At 41.7% G+C, this 25,787-nt stretch overlaps 2 protein-coding genes across 2 annotated transcripts in view; both read left to right on the top strand.

The window, feature by feature from the left end:
• Positions 1-25,787, top strand: part of LOC310823896 (uncharacterized protein) — a 427,663-nt gene that overhangs the window by 389,217 nt on the left and 12,659 nt on the right. The window lies entirely within an intron of this gene.
• Positions 223-8,183, top strand: LOC310823594 (tripartite motif-containing protein 16-like; the record flags this gene model as incomplete). The annotated part of the gene is made up of 6 exons (XM_083696481.1): positions 223-798; positions 1,147-1,242; positions 2,176-2,409; positions 2,569-2,725; positions 5,122-5,181; positions 6,929-8,183. The coding sequence occupies 6 exons, from the start codon at positions 223-225 to the stop codon at positions 7,474-7,476; spliced, it is 1,671 nt and encodes a 556-aa protein (XP_083552607.1). The 3' UTR covers positions 7,477-8,183.

Genomic DNA, 25,787 nt, shown 5'->3' with positions numbered 1-25,787 from the left:
AACTTACAATATCTCTGACACTCTGCTGTGGAATGTAGGGTGGAGCATTACTCTCACACACACACACACACACACCACATAAACGCACACACACACACCACTCCCCCGACAGTGACACAGACACAGAACAAGGAAGTGTTCCGCCCACAAGCACTTCTAGGAAAACAAAACTTACAGTATCTCTGACACTCTGCTGCTCAGTCTGGTCGTGTGTGCAGCAAAATGGCAGAGAGCATGGACTCTTCTAGCTGTCCGATCTGTCTGGATCTACTGAAGGATCCGGTGACTATTCCCTGTGGACACAACTACTGTATGGGCTGTATTAAGGGCTACTGGGATCAGGATGATCAGAAGGGGGTCTACAGCTGCCCCCAATGCAGACAGACCTTCATTCCAAGGCCTCTTTTACAGAAAAACACTCTGTTGGCTGAATTAGTGGAGAATCTGAAGAAGACAAGACTCCAAGCTGCTCCTCCTGCTCACTGTTATGCTGGACCTGGAGATGTGGCGTGTGATTTCTGTACTGGGAGAAAGCAGAAAGCCCTCAAGTCCTGTCTGGTGTGTCTGGCCTCTTACTGTGAGACTCACCTCCAGCCTCACTATGAATTTCCTGCCTTTAAGAAGCACAAGCTGGTCAACGCCTCCACACAACTGCAGGAGAAGATCTGCTCTCTTCATGATGAAGTGATGAAGATTTTCTGCCGTACCGACCAGCAGTGTATCTGTTATCTGTGTTCTTTAGATGAACATAAAGGCCATGACACAGTCTCAGCTGCAGCAGAAAGGACAGAGAAACAGGTAAGAAGAAGAGCTTCAGACTAGTATTACTCTGAGTATCACATACAGGACAACTATGAGTAATAAGTAAGAACCAGAGCTACTAGTTGGTGACTCTGTCTGTAAAACATCTAAAAGTAAATGTCACTGACTGATTGAATGATATTTCCAGAGATCCAAAGTCTCTTCCACATGACTGTGTTTGTGTAGGGAGAGGGTTAAGGTTGTTGATGTTCTTGTTTTACAATCTGGTTCTTATCAGACAAGTTTTAACAGGTACGATGACTCATAACAGTGTAACAGTGCTTCTCTCTCTTCTGGAGTCATAACAGTGTGTAGTATACAGCAACAGTGTGTGTGTGTCTACAGCGTCAGCTGGGGATGAGTCAGCAGGAAGTCCAGCAGAGAGTCCAGAAGAGAGAGAAGCAACTGAAGGAGACCAAACAGGCTGTGGAGTCTCTCACAGTGAGTGTGTGTGTGTGTGAGTGAGTGTGTGTGTGTGTGTGTGTGTGTGTGTGTGTGAGTGTGTGTGTGTTTTCTTTCTTTTCTTCTTTTTGCCCAGTCACTACCCCCCATCATCAGAGGACTTAAGTACTTTGTTTGTTTTATTCATTTTAATAGTTATTACAAATATATTCCATCTACTAGGTACCTATTTATGTTATTATTATTTATTCATTTATTTATTATTTTCCATGGTCATTGATGTCCATTATGGTTTATTTGGTGTTTTTCCTGTTGTACGTGTTAAGATATATCAACTCCATCCACACACACACTATTAGTAAATAGTATATTTGAATTTAATCTGATTATTTGCTGTAATATTTGATCTGATTGTTCTGGAGGATAACATTGAAATTGTAACCAGCTTTGTATGCCTTGTTTTAACAAGGGTGATACTTTGTACAGTATTTCATTTTCAACATATCAAAACTGAGATGTTGTGATCTGTATGAAGGCCAACAGGCCTTTTTTAAATTGATGGTGAGCTTCATTTAGTAATCTGCTACACAACCAGTTTGGTAAAGTATAGTATAGTTTTTGAATGATTGAAGCTTTTAGGGAGAGGTCCGTCCTTAAATAGACTGGGTCTTTATACTGACCAGTGATAGCGAGATCAGACCCTCTTGTTGTGTGTCAGATAGTTTGTTGTTTTTGGAGGAATTTCTCCTGCCAGTAATGGATGTTTCAGTATCTCAACAAAAGTTTCATATACTTCTACTGGTATGCCATCAAAACCAGGGCTATTTCCTGTCTGATAAGATTCAATTGCCTGTGTGTGTGTGTGTGTGTGTGTGTGTGTGTGTGTGTGTGTGTGTGTGTGTGTGTGTGTGTGTGTGTGTGTGTGTGTGTGTGTGTGTGTGTGTGTGTGTGTGTGTGTGTGTGTCCTTACAGCGCTCTGCACAGACAGCAGTGGAGGACAGTGAGAGGATCTTCACTGAGCTGATCCGCTCCATTGAGAGAAGGTTGTCTGAGGTGAAGCAGCTGATCAGAGCCCAGCAGGAGGCAGCAGTGAGTCAGGCTGAAGGACTGGTGGAGAAACTGGAGCAGGAGATAGCTGAGCTGAGGAGGAGAGACGCTGAGCTGGAGCAGCTTTCACACACAGAGGATCCCATCCATTTCATCCAGGTAACCACACTGACCCTCCATCTGCAGTACTGAAACAAGATTACTGTTCAGTTATTCATTCATCCTCTGTTCTCTCTCTCTCCTTCTCTTTCTCTCTCTGTCTCTGTTTCTCTCTCTCTCTGTCTCTCTCTGCCTCTCTCTCTGTCTCTCTCTCTCCAGAGTTATCAGTCTCTCTCCAGTCCCAGTGTATGTTCAGACTTCCCCAGCATCATTGAGGGTCCTCTTCAGTTGTTTGGAGGTGTGAGTGAGGCTGTGTCTGAGCTGAGAGACAAACTAGAGGACCTCCTTAAGGGAGAATGGCCCATCTCAACTACAGGTGGGTTAGGGTTAGGGTTAGGGTTAGGGTTAAGGTTAAACCTTAACCCTAACCCAACATCTCAACTACAGGTGGGTTACAAACTCTACCTGCTCAACTTTCATCACCTCAACTTCAGACCAGTTACAGTTGTGGTCAGAAGTTTACATGCACTTGTAAAGAACATGTATGTCATGGCAGTCTTGAGTTTCCAATCATTTCTACAACTCTTATTTTTCTGTGATGGATTGATTGGAGTACATACTTCTTTGACACAAAAAACATTCATGAAGTTTGGTTCTTTTATGAATTTATTATGGGTCTTCTGAAAATGTGACAAAATGTGCTGGGTCAAAAATATACATACAGCAATGCTAATATTTGATTAAATGTCCCTTGGCCATTTTCACCTCAATTAGACGCTTTTGGTAGCCATCCACAAGCTTCTGGCAAGCTTCTGGTTGAATCTTTGACCACTCCTCTTGACAGAATCGGTGCAGTTCAACTAAATTCAGCACATTCCACTCCATGTTCTCAATGGGGTTTAAGTCAGGACTTTGTGAAAGCCATTCTAAGACCTTAATTCTAGCCTGATTTCGCCATTCCTTTACCACGTTTTTTTGTGACTCAAGACTGCCATGTTCTTTACAAGAGTTCTCTAACCCCTAACCCCTAACCCTAACCCAAATACTAAACCGTCAATGAAAACATCCAACCAACAACAGACCCTAACCCTGACCCCTAACCCAAATACTAAACCCTCAATGAAAACATCCAACCAACAACAGACCTTAACCCCTAACCCTGACCCCTAACCCAATTACTAAACCATCAATGAAAACATCCAACCAACCACAGACCCTAACCCTGACCCCTAACCCAAATACTAAACCGTCAATGAAAACATCCAACCAACAACAGACCCTAACCCCTAACCCATACCCCAAACCCAAATACTAAACCGTCAATGAAAACATCCAACCAACAACAGACCCTAACCCCTAATCCTAACCCCAACCCCAACCCGTAACCCTAACCCTAACCCTACTGACGTGCGGCCGCGTTTTCAGGGGTTTCCAAAATGTTTTGATCAATATCTCCGTGATAATTCGGCGTATAAACATGGTTTAAATATCGGTAGACTCTCAGCTTTCGATTCTGCACTCCTGTGACATGCCCTCTCACTCACAGACGGAGCTATGAGCCTCAGAACAGCTTGGTACACACCCTCCCTGCGTAATTGGTGAATTTGGTAGCAGCCTTGCTTGAGTCGCTAAGACACTGCCTTTTACCGTCGGTGATTGGTCGATTTACACGTCCATCTTCTTCGCTACACGTGACGTCGGCATTGTCGGTATTGACAAACATTTCAGTGACAGTGACAGAGACAGAAAGCAGAGAAGATGTGTTTACAAGGATCCATTAGAAGTCCTTTTTTATATTCTGTCTAGTATTTTATTCATATTGTATACCATTTCTGTGTAGCTCAGGACTTCATAGATGAATTTCAAGCACCAAAACAATTCATCCACATGGGTAAAGGTCTGTTTTCACGTGGGATTTGAAACATTTCTGAAAAACGGATTCGAAATATTCAGGTTTAGGCCTACTTACCTCTTCACACAGTGCTTTTGGGGTAAACATCAAGATACAATCAAGAAAGCTGAGTTTGTACTGAAAATATTGATATGAAACACTTGGGTATTATTTTGTATGGAAGTGCCTTCAAATTGAGAAAGAAAAAATGTATGTAAAAATCAATAAAATACCCCTGGTCCCCAAAGGGTTAACCTGCAAAGTGAGGCCTTCTCTTTTCCCCCCATCAGAACAATGTGGGACCTGTCCATGTTTACAACCCTTGACTGATACATGTCTCTCTCTCTCTCCCTCCCTCTCTCCCTCCCTCCCTCCCTCCCTCTCTCTCTCCCTCCCTATCTACCTCTTCTCCCCATCCAATCTCTCTCTCTCTTTCCCTCTTTCTCTGTCTTTTTCTCTCTCTCCCTCCCTACCCCCCTCTCTCCCTCTACCTCCCACCCTCTCTCCCTACCTCTCACCCTCCTTCACTGGCTCTCTCCCTCCCTTTCCTCCCTCCCTCCCTCCTCTTGCTCTCCCTCCGTGCCTCTCTCTCCCTTCCTACCTCTCTCTGCTACTCTACCTACCTCTCTCCCTCCATCTCCCTCCCTCCCTCCTCTCCCTCCCTCCCTCCCTCTCTCTCCCTCCCTCCCTCCCTCCTCTCTCTATCCCTCCCTCCTCTCCCTCCCTCCTTTTCTCTCTCCCTCTTTCCCTCCCTCCCTCCTTCTCCCTATCTCCCCCTCCCTCCGTTTCTCCCTCCCTCTACCCCTACCTCCACTCTCTCCCCCTCCCTCCCTCTCCTCCCTTCCTCCCTCCCTTTCTCCCTCCCTCCCTCCCGCCTGTAGTGAATGGAGTGGATGTTTTCCTGCCACCAGAGCCCAGGACCAGAGCCCAGTTCTTCCAATGTGAGTGTGTTTCTCCTGAAGTAGCTGACAGTCACTCTCTCTCTTTATCTCTCCCTCCCTCCCTCTCTCCGTTCCTCCCTCCCTCCCTCCCTCCCTCCCTCCATTGATCCTCTCCACAAACCCTGAGACACAACTAGAGATCTCAGCCTACATATCTGACTCTCCCACCCTCTCTCTCTCTCCCTCTCTCTGCCCCTCTCTCTCTCTCCCTCTTTCTCTCCCTCTCTCTCTCTCTCCCTCCATCCCTCTCTCTTTTTATCTTCTTCTGTCCCCCTCTCTCTTCCTCCTTTCTCTCTCTCTCTCCCTCTCTCTTTCTTTCTCCTCTCTCTCTCTCTCTCTCCCTCTCTCTCTCTCCCTCCATCCCTCTCTCTCTTTCTCTTCCTCCGTCCCCTCTCTCTCTCTCTTTCTCCTCACTCTCTCTCTCTCTCCACTCTCTCTCTCTCCCTCCCTCCCTCTCTTTCTCTTCCTCCTCTCTCTCTCTTTCTCTCCCCTCTCTCTCTCCCTCTCTCTTTCTCTCCCCTCTCTCTCTCTCCCTCTCTCTCTCTCTCTTCCTCCGTCCCACTCTCTCCCCCCTCTCCTTTCTCCCCTCTCTCTCTCTCTCTCCCTCCCTCCCTCTCTTTCTCTTCCTCCTCTCTCTCTCTCTCTTTCTCTCCCCTCTCTCTCTCCCTCTCTCTTTCTCTCCCCTCTCTCTCTCTCCCTCTCTCTCTCTCTCTTCCTCTGTCCCACTCTCTCCCCCCTCTCCTCTCTCCCCTCTCTCTCTCTCTCTCTCTCTCTCTCTCTCTCTTTCTCTTTCTCTCTCCTCTCTCTCTCTCTCCCTCTCTCTTTCTCTCCCCTCTCTCTCTCTCCCTCTCTCTCTCTCTCTTCCTCCGTCCCACTCTCTCCCCCCTCTCCTCTCTCCCCTCTCTCTCTCTCTCTCTCCTCTCTCTCTCTCTCTCCCTCCATCCCTCTCTCTCTTCCTCTGTCCCACTCTCTCCCCCCTCTCCCCTCTCTCTCTCTCCTCTCTCTCTCTCTCTCCCTCCTTCCCTCTCTCTATTCCTCCGTCCCCCTCTCTGTTCCTTCTCTCTGTCTCTCCCTCTCTTTTTCTCTCTCCTCTCTCTCTCTCCCTCTCTCTCTCTCTCTGACTCTTCTCTCCTCTCTCTCCCACTCTCTCTCTCTCCCTCCCTCCCTCTCTCTTTCTGTTCCTCCTCTCTCTCTCTCTCTCTCCCTCTTTCTCTCTCCTCTCTCTCTCTCTCTCTCTCCATCCCTCTCTCTCTTTCTCTTCCTCTGTCCCCCTCTCTCCCCTCTCTCTCTCTCCCTCTCTCTCTTTCCCTCTCTCTCTTTCTCCGTCCCACTCTCTCTTCCTCCTCTCTCTCTCTCTCCCTCTCTCTCCTCTCTCTCTCTCCCTCTCTCTCTCTCCATCCCTCTCTCTCTTTCTCTTCCTCTGTCCCCCTCTCTCCCCTCTCTCTCTCTCACCCTCTCTTTCTCTCTTTCTCTCTTTCTCTTCCTCCGTCCCCCTCTCTCTTCCTCCTCTCTCTCTCCCTCTTTCTCCCTCCCTCTCTCTCCTCTCTCTCTCTCTTTCCATCCCTTTCTCTCTTTCTCTTCCTCTGTCCCCCTCTCTCTTCCTCCTCTTTCTCTCTCTCCTCTCTTTTTCTCTCTCTCTCTCTCCCCTCTCCTCTCTCTCTCTCTCTCTCCTCTCTCTCTCTCTCTCTCTCTCTCCCTCTCTCTTTTTCTCTTCCTCCCTCCCTTCCTCCCTCTGCTCTTCCCCCAGATGCCTGTGAGCTCACACTGGACCCAAACACAGCACACAGACGTCTCTCTCTGTCTGAGGAGAACAGAAAGGTGACACTGGGGAGAGAGGAGCAGCCGTATCCTGATCACCCAGAGAGATTTGACTACTGGTACCAGGTGCTGTGTAGAGAGGGTCTGACTGGGCGCCGTTACTGGGAGGTAGAGAGGAGTGGGAGAGAGGCTGGTATAGGAGTGACATATAAAGGAATCAGCAGGAGAGGTGTTGACTGTGGGTTGGGATACAATGACAAGTCCTGGAGTCTGTTCTGCTCTGGTAACAGTTACTCTGCCTCGCACAATAATAAGAAGACTGACATACCTGTCCCCTCCTCTGGCTCCCACAGAGTAGGAGTGTATCTGGACTGGCCGGCCGGCACTCTGTCCTTCTACAGCGTCTCCTCTGACACACGGACCCTCCTGCACACATTCCACTCCACATTCACTGAGCCCCTCTACCCAGGGTTTGGGGTTTGGATCGAGGGCTGTTCAGTGACCCTGTGTAAACTAGTCTCAGGGAGATCACACTGAACACCAAAGGCTCAAAGATGACGGATCATAACATGATGCAGTTGGATAGTGGTGTGTTTTCACTGAGATGTTGGATGTACAGATGTTCCCTCTCCCAGTGTGTAGGGTGTAGTGTATAATGTGTAGGGTGTAGTGTGGAGGGTGTACTGTATATATATATTATTAAATTAAATGCTTCTGATAGTGAAATAGACTGTAATTGAGTGACAAAAAACAGAAGCTTACATGTTTTTTAGTTTTTTTTATGGAAATGCAACTGACAGTGAAACAATCCAGATGAATGATTAGATGATCAAATCAGACTGATGATGAACTCTGAGAATAACACAGGAGAGAGTGTCTGTATGTATATAAGAGTTGGTTAGATTGGGTGTTTGAGTTGTGATGCTGGATTACGTTGCTGTGTGTAAGATAGTATGGTAAATTTCGATAGAAATAAAGATTCCTAATTCCACAAAGGAAAGGTAGAGAGAGAATTAAGAGCAGGATGGCCAGTGATTGATTTGTGAAGGGAGAGTAGTGGAGATGTTTATAATTATAATAGGAGGGGAAACCAGGCCGCGACGCGATGTAGGAGAAGAATGATATTGGTGATATAAGTGATTTGTATATGAGGGAGGTAACCTAGATTTGAAAGTATAAATGGCGGTCTGAAAGGACAACGAAAAAACCCCTTTGCAAACGTGTTTACTTTTATAACTTGTGAATAAAAGTCTCTGAATAAAGCATCAGCTCTAGTCTTTGGCATTTTTTATGTTCAAGTTGCAATCACAGTCAATCACACTGCTACTGTATGAACTAGCTACAGTCAATCACACTGCTACTGTATGAACTAACTAGAGTCCCAATGATACAATATGTGAACTAGCGACAGTAGCTAGTTCATACGGTGGCAGTGTGACTGACAGTTGTTAGAACTATCTACAATCATATGACTACTGTATGAACTAGTTACAGTCAAGCACACTGCTACTGTATGAACTATCTACAGTCAATCACACTGCGACTGTATGAATTAGCTACAGTCCCAATGCTACTATATCAACTAGCTACAGTCAATCACAATGATACTGTATGAACTAGCTACAGTCAATCACACTGCTACTCTATAAACTAGCTTCAGTCAATAACACCGCTACTGTATGAACTAGCTACAGTCAATCACACTGCTACTGTATGAACTAGCTACAGTCAATCACGCTGCTACTGTATGAATTAGCTACAGTCAATCATACTGCTACTGTATGAATTAGCTACAGTCCCAATGCTACTATATCAACTAACTACAGTCAATCACACTGCTACTGTATGAACTAGCTACAGTCAATCACACTGCTACTGTATGAAATAGCTACAGTCAATCACACTGCTACTGTATAAACTAGCTTCAGTCAATCACAATGCTACTGTATGAACTAGCTACAGTCAATCACACTGCTACTGTGTGAACTAGCTACAGTCAATCACACTGCTACTGTATAAACTAGCTTCAGTCAATCACACTGCTACTGTATGAACTAGCTACAGTCAATCACAATGCTACTGTATGAACTAGCTACAGTCAATCACACTGCTACTGTATGAACTAGCTACAGTCAATCACACTGCTACTGTATGAACTAGCTACAGTCAATCACACTGCTACTGTATGAACTAGCTACAGTCAATCACACTGCATCTGTATGAACTAGCTACAGTCAATCACACTGCTACTGTATAAACTAGCTACAGTCAATCACACTGCTACTGTATGAACTAGCTACAGTCAATCACACTGCTACTATATGAATTAGCTACAGTCCCAATGCTACTGTATGAACTAGCTACAGTCAATCACACTGCTACTGTATGAACTAGCTACAGTCAATCACACTGCTTCTGTATGAACTAGCTACAGTCAATCACACTGCTACTCTATAAACTAGCTTCAGTCAATAACACCGCTACTGTATGAACTAGCTACAGTCAATCACACTGCTACTGTATGAACTAGCTACAGTCAATCACGCTGCTACTGTATGAATTAGCTACAGTCAATCATACTGCTACTGTATGAATTAGCTACAGTCCCAATGCTACTATATCAACTAACTACAGTCAATCACACTGCTACTGTATGAACTAGCTACAGTCAATCACACTGCTACTGTATGAAATAGCTACAGTCAATCACACTGCTACTGTATAAACTAGCTTCAGTCAATCACAATGCTACTGTATGAACTAGCTACAGTCAATCACACTGCTACTGTGTGAACTAGCTACAGTCAATCACACTGCTACTGTATAAACTAGCTTCAGTCAATCACACTGCTACTGTATGAACTAGCTACAGTCAATCACAATGCTACTGTATGAACTAGCTACAGTCAATCACACTGCTACTGTATGAACTAGCTACAGTCAATCACACTGCATCTGTATGAACTAGCTACAGTCAATCACACTGCTTCTGTATGAACTAGCTACAATCAATCACACTGCTACTGTATGAAATAGCTACAGTCCCAATGCTACACTATATGAACTAGCTACAGTCAATCACACTGCTACTGTATGAACTAGCTATAGTCAACCACATTGCTACTGTATGAACTAGCTACATCAATCACACTTCATCTGTATGAACTAGCTAGTCAACCACACTGCTACTGTATCAACTAGCTACAGTCCCAATGATACACTATATTAACTAGCGACTGTAGCTATTTCATACAGTAGCAGTGTGACTGACTATCGCTAGAACTAGCTACAATTACATGACTGCTGTATGAACTAATTACAGTCAATCACACTGCTACTGTATGAACTAGCTACAGTCATTCACAATGCTACTGTATGAACTAGCTACAGTCATTCACAATGCTACTGTATGAACTAGCTACAGTCAATCACACTGCTAATGTATGAACTAGCTACAGTCAATCATAATGCTACTGTATGAACTAGCTACAGTCAATCACACTGCTACTGTATGAACTAGCTACAGTCAATCACACTGCTTCTGTATGAACTAGCTACAATCAATCACACTGCTACTGTATGAAATAGCTACAGTCCCAATGCTACACTATATGAACTAGCTACAGTCAATCACACTGCTACTGTATGAACTAGCTACAGTCAACCACATTGCTACTGTATGAACTAGCTACATCAATCACACTTCATCTGTAGGAACTAGCTACAGTCAATCACACTGCTACTGTATAAACTAGATACAGTCAATCACACTGCTACTGTATGAACTAGCTACAGTCAATCACACTGCTACTGTATGAAATAGCTACAGTCCCAATGCTACACTATATGAACTAGCTACAGTCAATCACAGTGCTACTGTATGAACTAGCTACATTCCCAATGCTGCACTATATGAACTAGCTACAGCCAATCACACTGCTACTGTATGAACTAGCTACATTCCCAATGCTGCACTATATGAACTAGCTACAGCCAATCACACTGCTACTGTATGAACTAGCTACAGTCAATCACACTGCTACTGTATGAACTAGCTACAGTCAACCACACTGCTACTGTATCAACTAGCTACAGTCCCAATGATACACTATATTAACTAGCGACTGTAGCTATTTCATACAGTAGCAATGTGACTGACTATCGCTAGAACTAGCTACAATTACATGACGACTGTATGAACTAGCTACAGTCAATCACACTGCTACTGTATGAACTAGCTACAATCATTCACAATGCTACTGTATGAACTAGCTACAGTCAATCACACTGCTACTGTATAAACTAGCTTCAGTCAATCACAATGCTACTGTATGAACTAGCTACAGTCAATCACACTGCTTCTGTATGAACTAGCTACAATCAATCACACTGCTACTGTATGAAATAGCTACAGTCCCAATGCTACACTATATGAACTAGCTACAGTCAATCACACTGCTACTGTATGAACTAGCTACATCAATCACACTTCATCTGTAGGAACTAGCTACAGTCAATCACACTGCTACTGTATAAACTAGATACAGTCAATCACACTGCTACTGTATGAACTAGCTTCAGTCAATCACAATGCTACTGCATGAACTAGCTACAGTCAATCACACTGCTACTGTATGAACTAGCTAGAGTCAATCACACTGCTCCTATATAAACTAGCTACAGTCAATCACACTGCTACTGTATGAACTAGCTACAGTCAATCACACTGCTACTGTATGAACTAGCTACAGTCCCAATGCTACTGAAGAACTAGCTACAATCAATCACACTGCTACTGTATGAACTAGCTACAGTCCCAATGATACACTATATGAACTAGCGACAGTAGCTAGCTCATACATTAGCAGTGTGACTATCTACAATGATATGACTACTGTATGAACTAGCTACAGTAAATCACACTGCTACTGTATGAACTAGCTACAGTCAATCACAATGCTACTGTATGAACTAGTTACAGTCAATCACACTGCTACTGTATGAACTAGCTACAGTCAATCACACTGCTACTGTATGAAATAGCTACAGTCCCAATGCTACACTATATGAACTAGCTACAGTAAATCACACTGCTACTGTATGAATTAGCTACAGTCCCAATGCTACTGTATGAACTAGCTACATTTAATGATACTGCTACTGTATGAACTAGCTACAGTCAATCACACTGCTACTGTATGAACTAGCTACAGTCAACCACTCTGCTACTGTATCAACTAGCTACAGTCCCAATGATACACTATATTAACTAGCGAATGTAGCTATTTCATACAGTAGCAGTGTGACTGACTATCGCTAGAACTAGCTACAATTACATGACTACTTCATGAACTAGATACAGTCAATCACACTGCTACTGTATAAACTAGCTACAGTCAATCACACTGCTACTGTATGAACTAGCTACAGTCAATCACACTGCTACTGTATGAACTAGTTATAGTCCCAATGCTAAACTATATGAACTAGCTACAGTCAATCACAATGCTACTGTATGAGCTAGCTACAGTCAATCACACTGCTACTGTATTAACTAGCTACAGTCAATCACACTGCTACTGTATGAACTAATACAGTCAATCACACTGCTACTGTATTAACTAGCTACAGTCCCAATGCTACTGTATGAACTAGCTACAGTCCCAATGATACACCATATGAACTAGCGACAGTAGCTAGTTCATACAGTAGCAGTGTGACTGACTGTTGCTAGAACTATCTACAATCACATGACTACTTCATGAACTAGCTACAGTCAATCACACTGCTACTGTATGAACTAGCTACAGTCAATCACACTGCTACTGTATGAACTAGCTACAGTCAATCACACTGTTACTGTACTAACTATCTACAGTCCCAATGCTACTGAATGAACTAGCTACAATCAATCACACTGCTACTGTATGAACTAGCTACAGTCCCATTGATACACTATATGAACTAGCGACAGTAGCTAGCTCATACATTAGCAATGTGACTGACTGTTGCTAGAACTATCTACAATGATATGACTACTGTATGAACTAGCTACAGTCAATCACACTGCTACTGTATGAACTAGCTACAGTCAATCACACTGCTACTGTATGAACTAGCTACGATCAATCACACTGCTACTGTATGAACTAGCTACAGTACCAATGATACACTACATTAACTAGCTACAGTCAATCACACTGCTACTTTATGAACTAGCTACTGTCCCAATGATACACTATATTAACTAGCTACAGTCAATCACACTGCTACTGTATGAACTAGCTACAGTACCAATGATACACTACATTAACTAGCTACAGTCAATCACACTGGTACTGTATGAACTAGCTATAGTCCCAATGCTACACTATATGAACTAGCTACAGTCAATCACAATGCTACTGTATGAGCTAGCTACAGTCAATCACACTGCTACTGTATTAACTAGCTACAGTCAATCACACTGCTACTGTATGAACTAGCTACAGTCAATCACACTGCTACTGTATTAACTAGCTATAGTCAATCACACTGCTACTGTGTGAACTAGCTACAGTCAATCACACTGCTACTGTATGAAATAGCTACAGTCCCAATGCTACACTATATGAACTAGCTACAGTCAATCACACTGCTACTGTATGAATTAGCTACAGTCAATCACACTGCTACTGTATGAACTAGCTACAGTCCCAATGATACACTATATTAACTAGCGACTGTAGCTATTTCATACAGTTGCAGTGTGACTGACTGTTGCTAGAACTATCTACAATCACGTGACTACTGTATGAACTAGCTACAGTCAATCACACTTCTACTGTATGAACTAGCTACAGTCATTCACAATGCTACTGTATGAACTAGCTACAGTCATTCACAATGCTACTGTATGAACTAGCTACAGTCAATCACACTGCTAATGTATGAACTAGCTACAGTCAATCATAATGCTACTGTATGAACTAGCTACAGTCAATCACACTGCTACTGTATGAACTAGCTACAGTCAATCACACTGCTTCTGTATGAACTAGCTACAATCAATCACACTGCTACTGTATGAAATAGCTACAGTCCCAATGCTACACTATATGAACTAGCTACAGTCAATCACACTGCTACTGTATGAACTAGCTACAGTCAACCACATTGCTACTGTATGAACTAGCTACATCAATCACACTTCATCTGTAGGAACTAGCTACAGTCAATCACACTGCTACTGTATAAACTAGATACAGTCAATCACACTGCTACTGTATGAACTAGCTACAGTCTATCACACTGCTACTGTATGAAATAGCTACAGTCCCAATGCTACACTATATGAACTAGCTACAGTCAATCACAGTGCTACTGTATGAACTAGCTACATTCCCAATGCTGCACTATATGAACTAGCTACAGCCAATCACACTGCTACTGTATGAACTAGCTACATTCCCAATGCTGCACTATATGAACTAGCTACAGTCAATCACACTGCTACTGTATGAACTAGCTACAGTCAACCACACTGCTACTGTATCAACTAGCTACAGTCCCAATGATACACTATATTAACTATCGACTGTAGCTATTTCATACAGTAGCAATGTGACTGACTATCGCTAGAACTAGCTACAATTACATGACGACTGTATGAACTAGCTACAGTCAATCACACTGCTACTGTATGAACTAGCTACAATAATTCACAATGCTACTGTATGAACTAGCTACAGTCAATCACACTGCTACTGTATAAACTAGCTTCAGTCAATCACAATGCTACTGTATGAACTAGCTACAGTCAATCACACTGCTTCTGTATGAACTAGCTACAATCAATCACACTGCTACTGTATGAAATAGCTACAGTCCCAATGCTACACTATATGAACTAGCTACAGTCAATCACACTGCTACTGTATGAACTAGCTACATCAATCACACTTCATCTGTAGGAACTAGCTACAGTCAATCACACTGCTACTGTATAAACTAGATACAGTCAATCACACTGCTACTGTATGAACTAGCTTCAGTCAATCACAATGCTACTGCATGAACTAGCTACAGTCAATCACACTGCTACTGTATGAACTAGCTAGAGTCAATCACACTGCTCCTATATAAACTAGCTACAGTCAATCACACTGCTACTGTATGAACTAGCTACAGTCAATCACACTGCTACTGTATGAACTAGCTACAGTCCCAATGCTACTGAAGAACTAGCTACAATCAATCACACTGCTACTGTATGAACTAGCTACAGTCCCAATGATACACTATATGAACTAGCGACAGTAGCTAGCTCATACATTAGCAGTGTGACTATCTACAATGATATGACTACTGTATGAACTAGCTACAGTAAATCACACTGCTACTGTATGAACTAGCTACAGTCAATCACAATGCTACTGTATGAACTAGTTACAGTCAATCACACTGCTACTGTATGAACTAGCTACAGTCAATCACACTGCTACTGTATGAAATAGCTACAGTCCCAATGCTACACTATATGAACTAGCTACAGTAAATCACACTGCTACTGTATGAATTAGCTACAGTCCCAATGCTACTGTATGAACTAGCTACATTTAATGATACTGCTACTGTATGAACTAGCTACAGTCAATCACACTGCTACTGTATGAACTAGCTACAGTCAACCACTCTGCTACTGTATCAACTAGCTACAGTCCCAATGATACACTATATTAACTAGCGAATGTAGCTATTTCATACAGTAGCAGTGTGACTGACTATCGCTAGAACTAGCTACAATTACATGACTACTTCATGAACTAGATACAGTCAATCACACTGCTACTGTATAAACTAGCTACAGTCAATCACACTGCTACTGTATGAACTAGCTACAGTCAATCACACTGCTACTGTATGAACTAGTTATAGTCCCAATGCTAAACTATATGAACTAGCTACAGTCAATCACAATGCTACTGTATGAGCTAGCTACAGTCAATCACACTGCTACTGTATTAACTAGCTACAGTCAATCACACTGCTACTGTATGAACTAATACAGTCAATCACACTGCTACTGTATTAACTAGCTACAGTCCCAATGCTACTGTATGAACTAGCTACAGTCCCAATGATACACCATATGAACTAGCGACAGTAGCTAGTTCATACAGTAGCAGTGTGACTGACTGTTGCTAGAACTATCTACAATCACATGACTACTTCATGAACTAGCTACAGTCAATCACACTGCTACTGTATGAACTAGCTACAGTCAATCACACTGCTACTGTATGAACTAGCTACAGTCAATCACACTGTTACTGTACTAACTATCTACAGTCCCAATGCTACTGAATGAACTAGCTACAATCAATCACACTGCTACTGTATGAACTAGCTACAGTCCCATTGATACACTATATGAACTAGCGACAGTAGCTAGCTCATACATTAGCAATGTGACTGACTGTTGCTAGAACTATCTACAATGATATGACTACTGTATGAACTAGCTACAGTCAATCACACTGCTACTGTATGAACTAGCTACAGTCAATCACACTGCTACTGTATGAACTAGCTACGATCAATCACACTGCTACTGTATGAACTAGCTACAGTACCAATGATACACTACATTAACTAGCTACAGTCAATCACACTGCTACTTTATGAACTAGCTACTGTCCCAATGATACACTATATTAACTAGCTACAGTCAATCACACTGCTACTGTATGAACTAGCTACAGTACCAATGATACACTACATTAACTAGCTACAGTCAATCACACTGGTACTGTATGAACTAGCTATAGTCCCAATGCTACACTATATGAACTAGCTACAGTCAATCACAATGCTACTGTATGAGCTAGCTACAGTCAATCACACTGCTACTGTATTAACTAGCTACAGTCAATCACACTCCTACTGTATGAACTAGCTACAGTCAATCACACTGCTACTGTATTAACTAGCTATAGTCAATCACACTGCTACTGTATGAACTAGCTACAGTCAATCACACTGCTACTGTATGAAATAGCTACAGTCCCAATGCTACACTATATGAACTAGCTACAGTCAATCACACTGCTACTGTATGAATTAGCTACAGTCAATCACACTGCTACTGTATGAACTAGCTACAGTCCCAATGATACACTATATTAACTAGCGACTGTAGCTATTTCATACAGTTGCAGTGTGACTGACTGTTGCTAGAACTATCTACAATCACGTGACTACTGTATGAACTAGCTACAGTCAATCACACTTCTACTGTATGAACTAGCTACAGTCAATCACACTGCTACTGTATGAACTAGCTACAGTCAATCACACTGCTACTGTATGAACTAGCTCCAGTCAATCACACTCCTACTGTATGAACTAGCTACAGTCCCAATGATACACTATATTAACTAGCTGCAGTCAATCACACTGCTACTGTATAAACAAGCTACAGTCAATCACACTGCTACTGTATAAACTAGCTACAGTCAATCGCACTGCTACTGTATGAAATAGCTACAGTCCCAATGCTACACTATATGAACTAGCTACAGTCAATCACACTGCTACTGTATGAATTAGCTACAGTCAATCACACTGCTACTGTATGAACTAGCTACAGTCATCCACACTGCTACTGTATCAACTAGCTACAGTCCCAATGATACACTATATTAACTAGCGACTGTAGCTATTTCATACAGTAGCAATGTGACTGACTATTGCTAGAACTAGCTACAATTACATGACTACTGTATGAACTAGCTACAGTCAATCACACTGCTACTGTATGAACTAGCTACAGTCATTCACAATGCTACTGTATGAACTAGCTACAGTCAATCACACTGCTACTGTATGAATTAGCTACAGCCCCAATGCTACTATATCAACTAAATACAGTCAATCACACTGCTACTGTATGAACTAGCTTCAGTCAATCACACTGCTACTGTATGAACTAGTTACAGTCAACCACACTGCTATTGTATGAACTAGCTACAGTCAATCACAATGCTACTGTATGAACTAGCTACAGTCCCAAAGATACACCATATGAACTAGCGACAGTAGCTAGTTCATACAGTAGCAGTGTGACTGACTGTTGCTAGAACTATCTACAATGATATGACTACTGTATGAACTAGCTACAGTCAATCACACTGCTACTGTATAAACTAGCTTCAGTCAATCACACTGCTACTGTATGAACTACCTACAGTCAATCACACTGCTACAGTATAAACTAGCTACATTCCCAATGCTACTGTATGAACTAGCTACAGTCCCAATGCTACTGAATGAACTAGCTACAATCAATCACACTGCTACTGTATGAACTAGCTACAGTCCCAATGATACACTATATGAACTAGCGACAGTAGCTAGCTCATACATTAGCAGTGTGACTATCTACAATGATATGACTACTGTATGAACTAGCTACAGTAAATCACACTGCTACTGTATGAACTAGCTACAGTCAATCACAATGCTACTGTATGAACTAGTTACAGTCAATCACACTGCTACTGTATGAACTAGCTACAGTCAATCACACTGCTACTGTATGAAATAGCTACAGTCCCAATGCTACACTATATGAACTAGCTACAGTAAATCACACTGCTACTGTATGAATTAGCTACAGTCCCAATGCTACTGTATGAACTAGCTACATTTAATGACACTGCTACTGTATGAACTAGCTACAGTCAATCACACTGCTACTGTATGAACTAGCTACAGTCAACCACTCTGCTACTGTATCAACTAGCTACAGTCCCAATGATACACTATATTAACTAGCGAATGTAGCTATTTCATACAGTAGCAGTGTGACTGACTATCGCTAGAACTAGCTACAATTACATGACTACTTCATGAACTAGATACAGTCAATCACACTGCTACTGTATAAACTAGCTACAGTCAATCACACTGCTACTGTATGAACTAGCTACAGTCAATCACACTGCTACTGTATGAACTAGTTATAGTCCCAATGCTAAACTATATGAACTAGCTACAGTCAATCACAATGCTACTGTATGAGCTAGCTACAGTCAATCACACTGCTACTGTATTAACTAGCTACAGTCCCAATGCTACTGTATGAACTAGCTACAGTCCCAATGATACACCATATGAACTAGCGACAGTAGCTAGTTCATACAGTAGCAGTGTGACTGACTGTTGCTAGAACTATCTACAATCACATGACTACTTCATGAACTAGCTACAGTCAATCACACTGCTACTGTATGAACTAGCTACAGTCAATCACACTGCTACTGTATGAACTAGCTACAGTCAATCACACTGTTACTGTACTAACTATCTACAGTCCCAATGCTACTGAATGAACTAGCTACAATCAATCACACTGCTACTGTATTAACTAGCTACAGTCAATCACACTGCTACTGTATGAACTAATACAGTCAATCACACTGCTACTGTATTAACTAGCTACAGTCCCAATGCTACTGTATGAACTAGCTACAGTCCCAATGATACACCATATGAACTAGCGACAGTAGCTAGTTCATACAGTAGCAGTGTGACTGACTGTTGCTAGAACTATCTACAATCACATGACTACTTCATGAACTAGCTACAGTCAATCACACTGCTACTGTATGAACTAGCTACAGTCAATCACACTGCTACTGTATGAACTAGCTACAGTCAATCACACTGTTACTGTATGAACTATCTACAGTCCCAATGCTACTGAATGAACTAGCTACAATCAATCACACTGCTACTGTATGAACTAGCTACAGTCCCATTGATACACTATATGAACTAGCGACAGTAGCTAGCTCATACATTAGCAATGTGACTGACTGTTGCTAGAACTATCTACAATGATATGACTACTGTATGAACTAGCTACAGTCAATCACACTGCTACTGTATGAACTAGCTACAGTCAATCACACTGCTACTGTATGAACTAGCTACGATCAATCACACTGCTACTGTATGAACTAGCTACAGTACCAATGATACACTACATTAACTAGCTACAGTCAATCACACTGCTACTTTATGAACTAGCTACTGTCCCAATGATACACTATATTAACTAGCTACAGTCAATCACACTGCTACTGTATGAACTAGCTACAGTACCAATGATACACTACATTAACTAGCTACAGTCAATCACACTGGTACTGTATGAACTAGCTATAGTCCCAATGCTACACTATATGAACTAGCTACAGTCAATCACAATGCTACTGTATGAGCTAGCTACAGTCAATCACACTGCTACTGTATTAACTAGCTACAGTCAATCACACTGCTACTGTATGAACTAGCTACAGTCAATCACACTGCTACTGTATTAACTAGCTATAGTCAATCACACTGCTACTGTATGAACTAGCTACAGTCAATCACACTGCTACTGTATGAAATAGCTACAGTCCCAATGCTACACTATATGAACTAGCTACAGTCAATCACACTGCTACTGTATGAATTAGCTACAGTCAATCACACTGCTACTGTATGAACTAGCTACAGTCCCAATGATACACTATATTAACTAGCGACTGTAGCTATTTCATACAGTTGCAGTGTGACTGACTGTTGCTAGAACTATCTACAATCACGTGACTACTGTATGAACTAGCTACAGTCAATCACACTTCTACTGTATGAACTAGCTACAGTCAATCACACTGCTACTGTATGAACTAGCTACAGTCAATCACACTGCTACTGTATGAACTAGCTCCAGTCAATCACACTCCTACTGTATGAACTAGCTACAGTCCCAATGATACACTATATTAACTAGCTGCAGTCAATCACACTGCTACTGTATAAACAAGCTACAGTCAATCACACTGCTACTGTATAAACTAGCTACAGTCAATCGCACTGCTACTGTATGAAATAGCTACAGTCCCAATGCTACACTATATGAACTAGCTACAGTCAATCACACTGCTACTGTATGAATTAGCTACAGTCAATCACACTGCTACTGTATGAACTAGCTACAGTCAACCACACTGCTACTGTATCAACTAGCTACAGTCCCAATGATACACTATATTAACTAGCGACTGTAGCTATTTCATACAGTAGCAATGTGACTGACTATTGCTAGAACTAGCTACAATTACATGACTACTGTATGAACTAGCTACAGTCAATCACACTGCTACTGTATGAACTAGCTACAGTCATTCACAATGCTACTGTATGAACTAGCTACAGTCAATCACACTGCTACTGTATGAATTAGCTACAGCCCCAATGCTACTATATCAACTAAATACAGTCAATCACACTGCTACTGTATGAACTAGCTTCAGTCAATCACACTGCTACTGTATGAACTAGTTACAGTCAACCACACTGCTATTGTATGAACTAGCTACAGTCAATCACAATGCTACTGTATGAACTAGCTACAGTCCCAAAGATACACCATATGAACTAGCGACAGTAGCTAGTTCATACAGTAGCAGTGTAACTGACTGTTGCTAGAACTATCTACAATGATATGACTACTGTATGAACTAGCTACAGTCAATCACACTGCTACTGAATGAACTAGCTACAATCAATCACACTGCTACTGTATGAACTAGCTACAGTCCCATTGATACACTATATGAACTAGCGACAGTAGCTAGCTCATACATTAGCAATGTGACTGACTGTTGCTAGAACTATCTACAATGATATGACTACTGTATGAACTAGCTACAGTCAATCACACTGCTACTGTATGAACTAGCTACAGTCAATCACACTGCTACTGTATGAACTAGCTACGATCAATCACACTGCTACTGTATGAACTAGCTACAGTACCAATGATACACTACATTAACTAGCTACAGTCAATCACACTGCTACTTTATGAACTAGCTACTGTCCCAATGATACACTATATTAACTAGCTACAGTCAATCACACTGCTACTGTATGAACTAGCTACAGTACCAATGATACACTACATTAACTAGCTACAGTCAATCACACTGGTACTGTATGAACTAGCTATAGTCCCAATGCTACACTATATGAACTAGCTACAGTCAATCACAATGCTACTGTATGAGCTAGCTACAGTCAATCACACTGCTACTGTATTAACTAGCTACAGTCAATCACACTGCTACTGTATGAACTAGCTACAGTCAATCACACTGCTACTGTATTAACTAGCTATAGTCAATCACACTGCTACTGTATGAACTAGCTACAGTCAATCACACTGCTACTGTATGAAATAGCTACAGTCCCAATGCTACACTATATGAACTAGCTACAGTCAATCACACTGCTACTGTATGAATTAGCTACAGTCAATCACACTGCTACTGTATGAACTAGCTACAGTCCCAATGATACACTATATTAACTAGCGACTGTAGCTATTTCATACAGTTGCAGTGTGACTGACTGTTGCTAGAACTATCTACAATCACGTGACTACTGTATGAACTAGCTACAGTCAATCACACTTCTACTGTATGAACTAGCTACAGTCAATCACACTGCTACTGTATGAACTAGCTACAGTCAATCACACTGCTACTGTATGAACTAGCTCCAGTCAATCACACTCCTACTGTATGAACTAGCTACAGTCCCAATGATACACTATATTAACTAGCTGCAGTCAATCACACTGCTACTGTATAAACAAGCTACAGTCAATCACACTGCTACTGTATAAACTAGCTACAGTCAATCGCACTGCTACTGTATGAAATAGCTACAGTCCCAATGCTACACTATATGAACTAGCTACAGTCAATCACACTGCTACTGTATGAATTAGCTACAGTCAATCACACTGCTACTGTATGAACTAGCTACAGTCAACCACACTGCTACTGTATCAACTAGCTACAGTCCCAATGATACACTATATTAACTAGCGACTGTAGCTATTTCATACAGTAGCAATGTGACTGACTATTGCTAGAACTAGCTACAATTACATGACTACTGTATGAACTAGCTACAGTCAATCACACTGCTACTGTATGAACTAGCTACAGTCATTCACAATGCTACTGTATGAACTAGCTACAGTCAATCACACTGCTACTGTATGAATTAGCTACAGCCCCAATGCTACTATATCAACTAAATACAGTCAATCACACTGCTACTGTATGAACTAGCTTCAGTCAATCACACTGCTACTGTATGAACTAGTTACAGTCAACCACACTGCTATTGTATGAACTAGCTACAGTCAATCACAATGCTACTGTATGAACTAGCTACAGTCCCAAAGATACACCATATGAACTAGCGACAGTAGCTAGTTCATACAGTAGCAGTGTAACTGACTGTTGCTAGAACTATCTACAATGATATGACTACTGTATGAACTAGCTACAGTCAATCACACTGCTACAGTATAAACTAGCTACATTCCCAATGCTACTGTATGAACTAGCTACAGTCAATCACACTGCTACTGTATGAACTAGATACAGTCCCAATGATACACTATATTAACTAGCGACAGTAGCTAGTTCATACAGTTGCAGTGTGACTGACTGTTGCTAGAACTATCTACAATCACGTGACTACTGTATGAACTAGCTACAGTCAATCACACTTCTACTGTATGAACTAGCTACAGTCAATCACACTGCTACTGTATGAACTAGCTCCAGTCAATCACACTCCTACTGTATGAACTAGCTACAGTCCCAATGATACACTATATTAACTAGCTGCAGTCAATCACACTGCTACTGTATGAACTAGCTACAGTCAATCACACTGCTACTGTATGAAATAGCTACAGTCCCAATGCTACACTATATGAACTAGCTACAGTCAATCACACTGCTACTGTATGAACTAGCTACAGTCAACCACACTGCTACTGTATCAACTAGCTACAGTCCCAATGATACACTATATTAACTAGCGACTGTAGCTATTTCATACAGTAGCAATGTGACTGACTATCGCTAGAACTAGCTACAATTACATGACGACTGTATGAACTAGCTACAGTCAATCACACTGCTACTGTATGAACTAGCTACAATCATTCACAATGCTACTGTATGAACTAGCTACAGTCAATCACACTGCTACTGTATAAACTAGCTTCAGTCAATCACAATGCTACTGTATGAACTAGCTACAGTCAATCACACTGCTTCTGTATGAACTAGCTACAATCAATCACACTGCTACTGTATGAAATAGCTACAGTCCCAATGCTACACTATATGAACTAGCTACAGTCAATCACACTGCTACTGTATGAACTAGCTACATCAATCACACTTCATCTGTAGGAACTAGCTACAGTCAATCACACTGCTACTGTATAAACTAGATACAGTCAATCACACTGCTACTGTATGAACTAGCTTCAGTCAATCACAATGCTACTGCATGAACTAGCTACAGTCAATCACACTGCTACTGTATGAACTAGCTAGAGTCAATCACACTGCTCCTATATAAACTAGCTACAGTCAATCACACTGCTACTGTATGAACTAGCTACAGTCAATCACACTGCTACTGTATGAACTAGCTACAGTCCCAATGCTACTGAATGAACTAGCTACAATCAATCACACTGCTACTGTATGAACTAGCTACAGTCCCAATGATACACTATATGAACTAGCGACAGTAGCTAGCTCATACATTAGCAGTGTGACTATCTACAATGATATGACTACTGTATGAACTAGCTACAGTAAATCACACTGCTACTGTATGAACTAGCTACAGTCAATCACAATGCTACTGTATGAACTAGTTACAGTCAATCACACTGCTACTGTATGAACTAGCTACAGTCAATCACACTGCTATTGTATGAAATAGCTACAGTCCCAATGCTACACTATATGAACTAGCTACAGTAAATCACACTGCTACTGTATGAATTAGCTACAGTCCCAATGCTACTGTATGAACTAGCTACATTTAATGACACTGCTACTGTATGAACTAGCTACAGTCAATCACACTGCTACTGTATGAACTAGCTACAGTCAACCACTCTGCTACTGTATCAACTAGCTACAGTCCCAATGATACACTATATTAACTAGCGAATGTAGCTATTTCATACAGTAGCAGTGTGACTGACTATCGCTAGAACTAGCTACAATTACATGACTACTTCATGAACTAGATACAGTCAATCACACTGCTACTGTATAAACTAGCTACAGTCAATCACACTGCTACTGTATGAACTAGCTACAGTCAATCACACTGCTACTGTATGAACTAGTTATAGTCCCAATGCTAAACTATATGAACTAGCTACAGTCAATCACAATGCTACTGTATGAGCTAGCTACAGTCAATCACACTGCTACTGTATTAACTAGCTACAGTCAATCACACTGCTACTGTATGAACTAATACAGTCAATCACACTGCTACTGTATTAACTAGCTACAGTCCCAATGCTACTGTATGAACTAGCTACAGTCCCAATGATACACCATATGAACTAGCGACAGTAGCTAGTTCATACAGTAGCAGTGTGACTGACTGTTGCTAGAACTATCTACAATCACATGACTACTTCATGAACTAGCTACAGTCAATCACACTGCTACTGTATGAACTAGCTACAGTCAATCACACTGCTACTGTATGAACTAGCTACAGTCAATCACACTGTTACTGTATGAACTATCTACAGTCCCAATGCTACTGAATGAACTAGCTACAATCAATCACACTGCTACTGTATGAACTAGCTACAGTCCCATTGATACACTATATGAACTAGCGACAGTAGCTAGCTCATACATTAGCAATGTGACTGACTGTTGCTAGAACTATCTACA

This window comes from Argentina silus, assembly GCF_951799395.1.
Source record: "Argentina silus genome assembly, chromosome: Y".
Taxonomy (NCBI): domain Eukaryota; kingdom Metazoa; phylum Chordata; class Actinopteri; order Argentiniformes; family Argentinidae; genus Argentina; species Argentina silus.
Note: the sequence above shows the minus strand (reverse complement) of the source record. Positions and strands in the feature narration are given on the sequence as shown.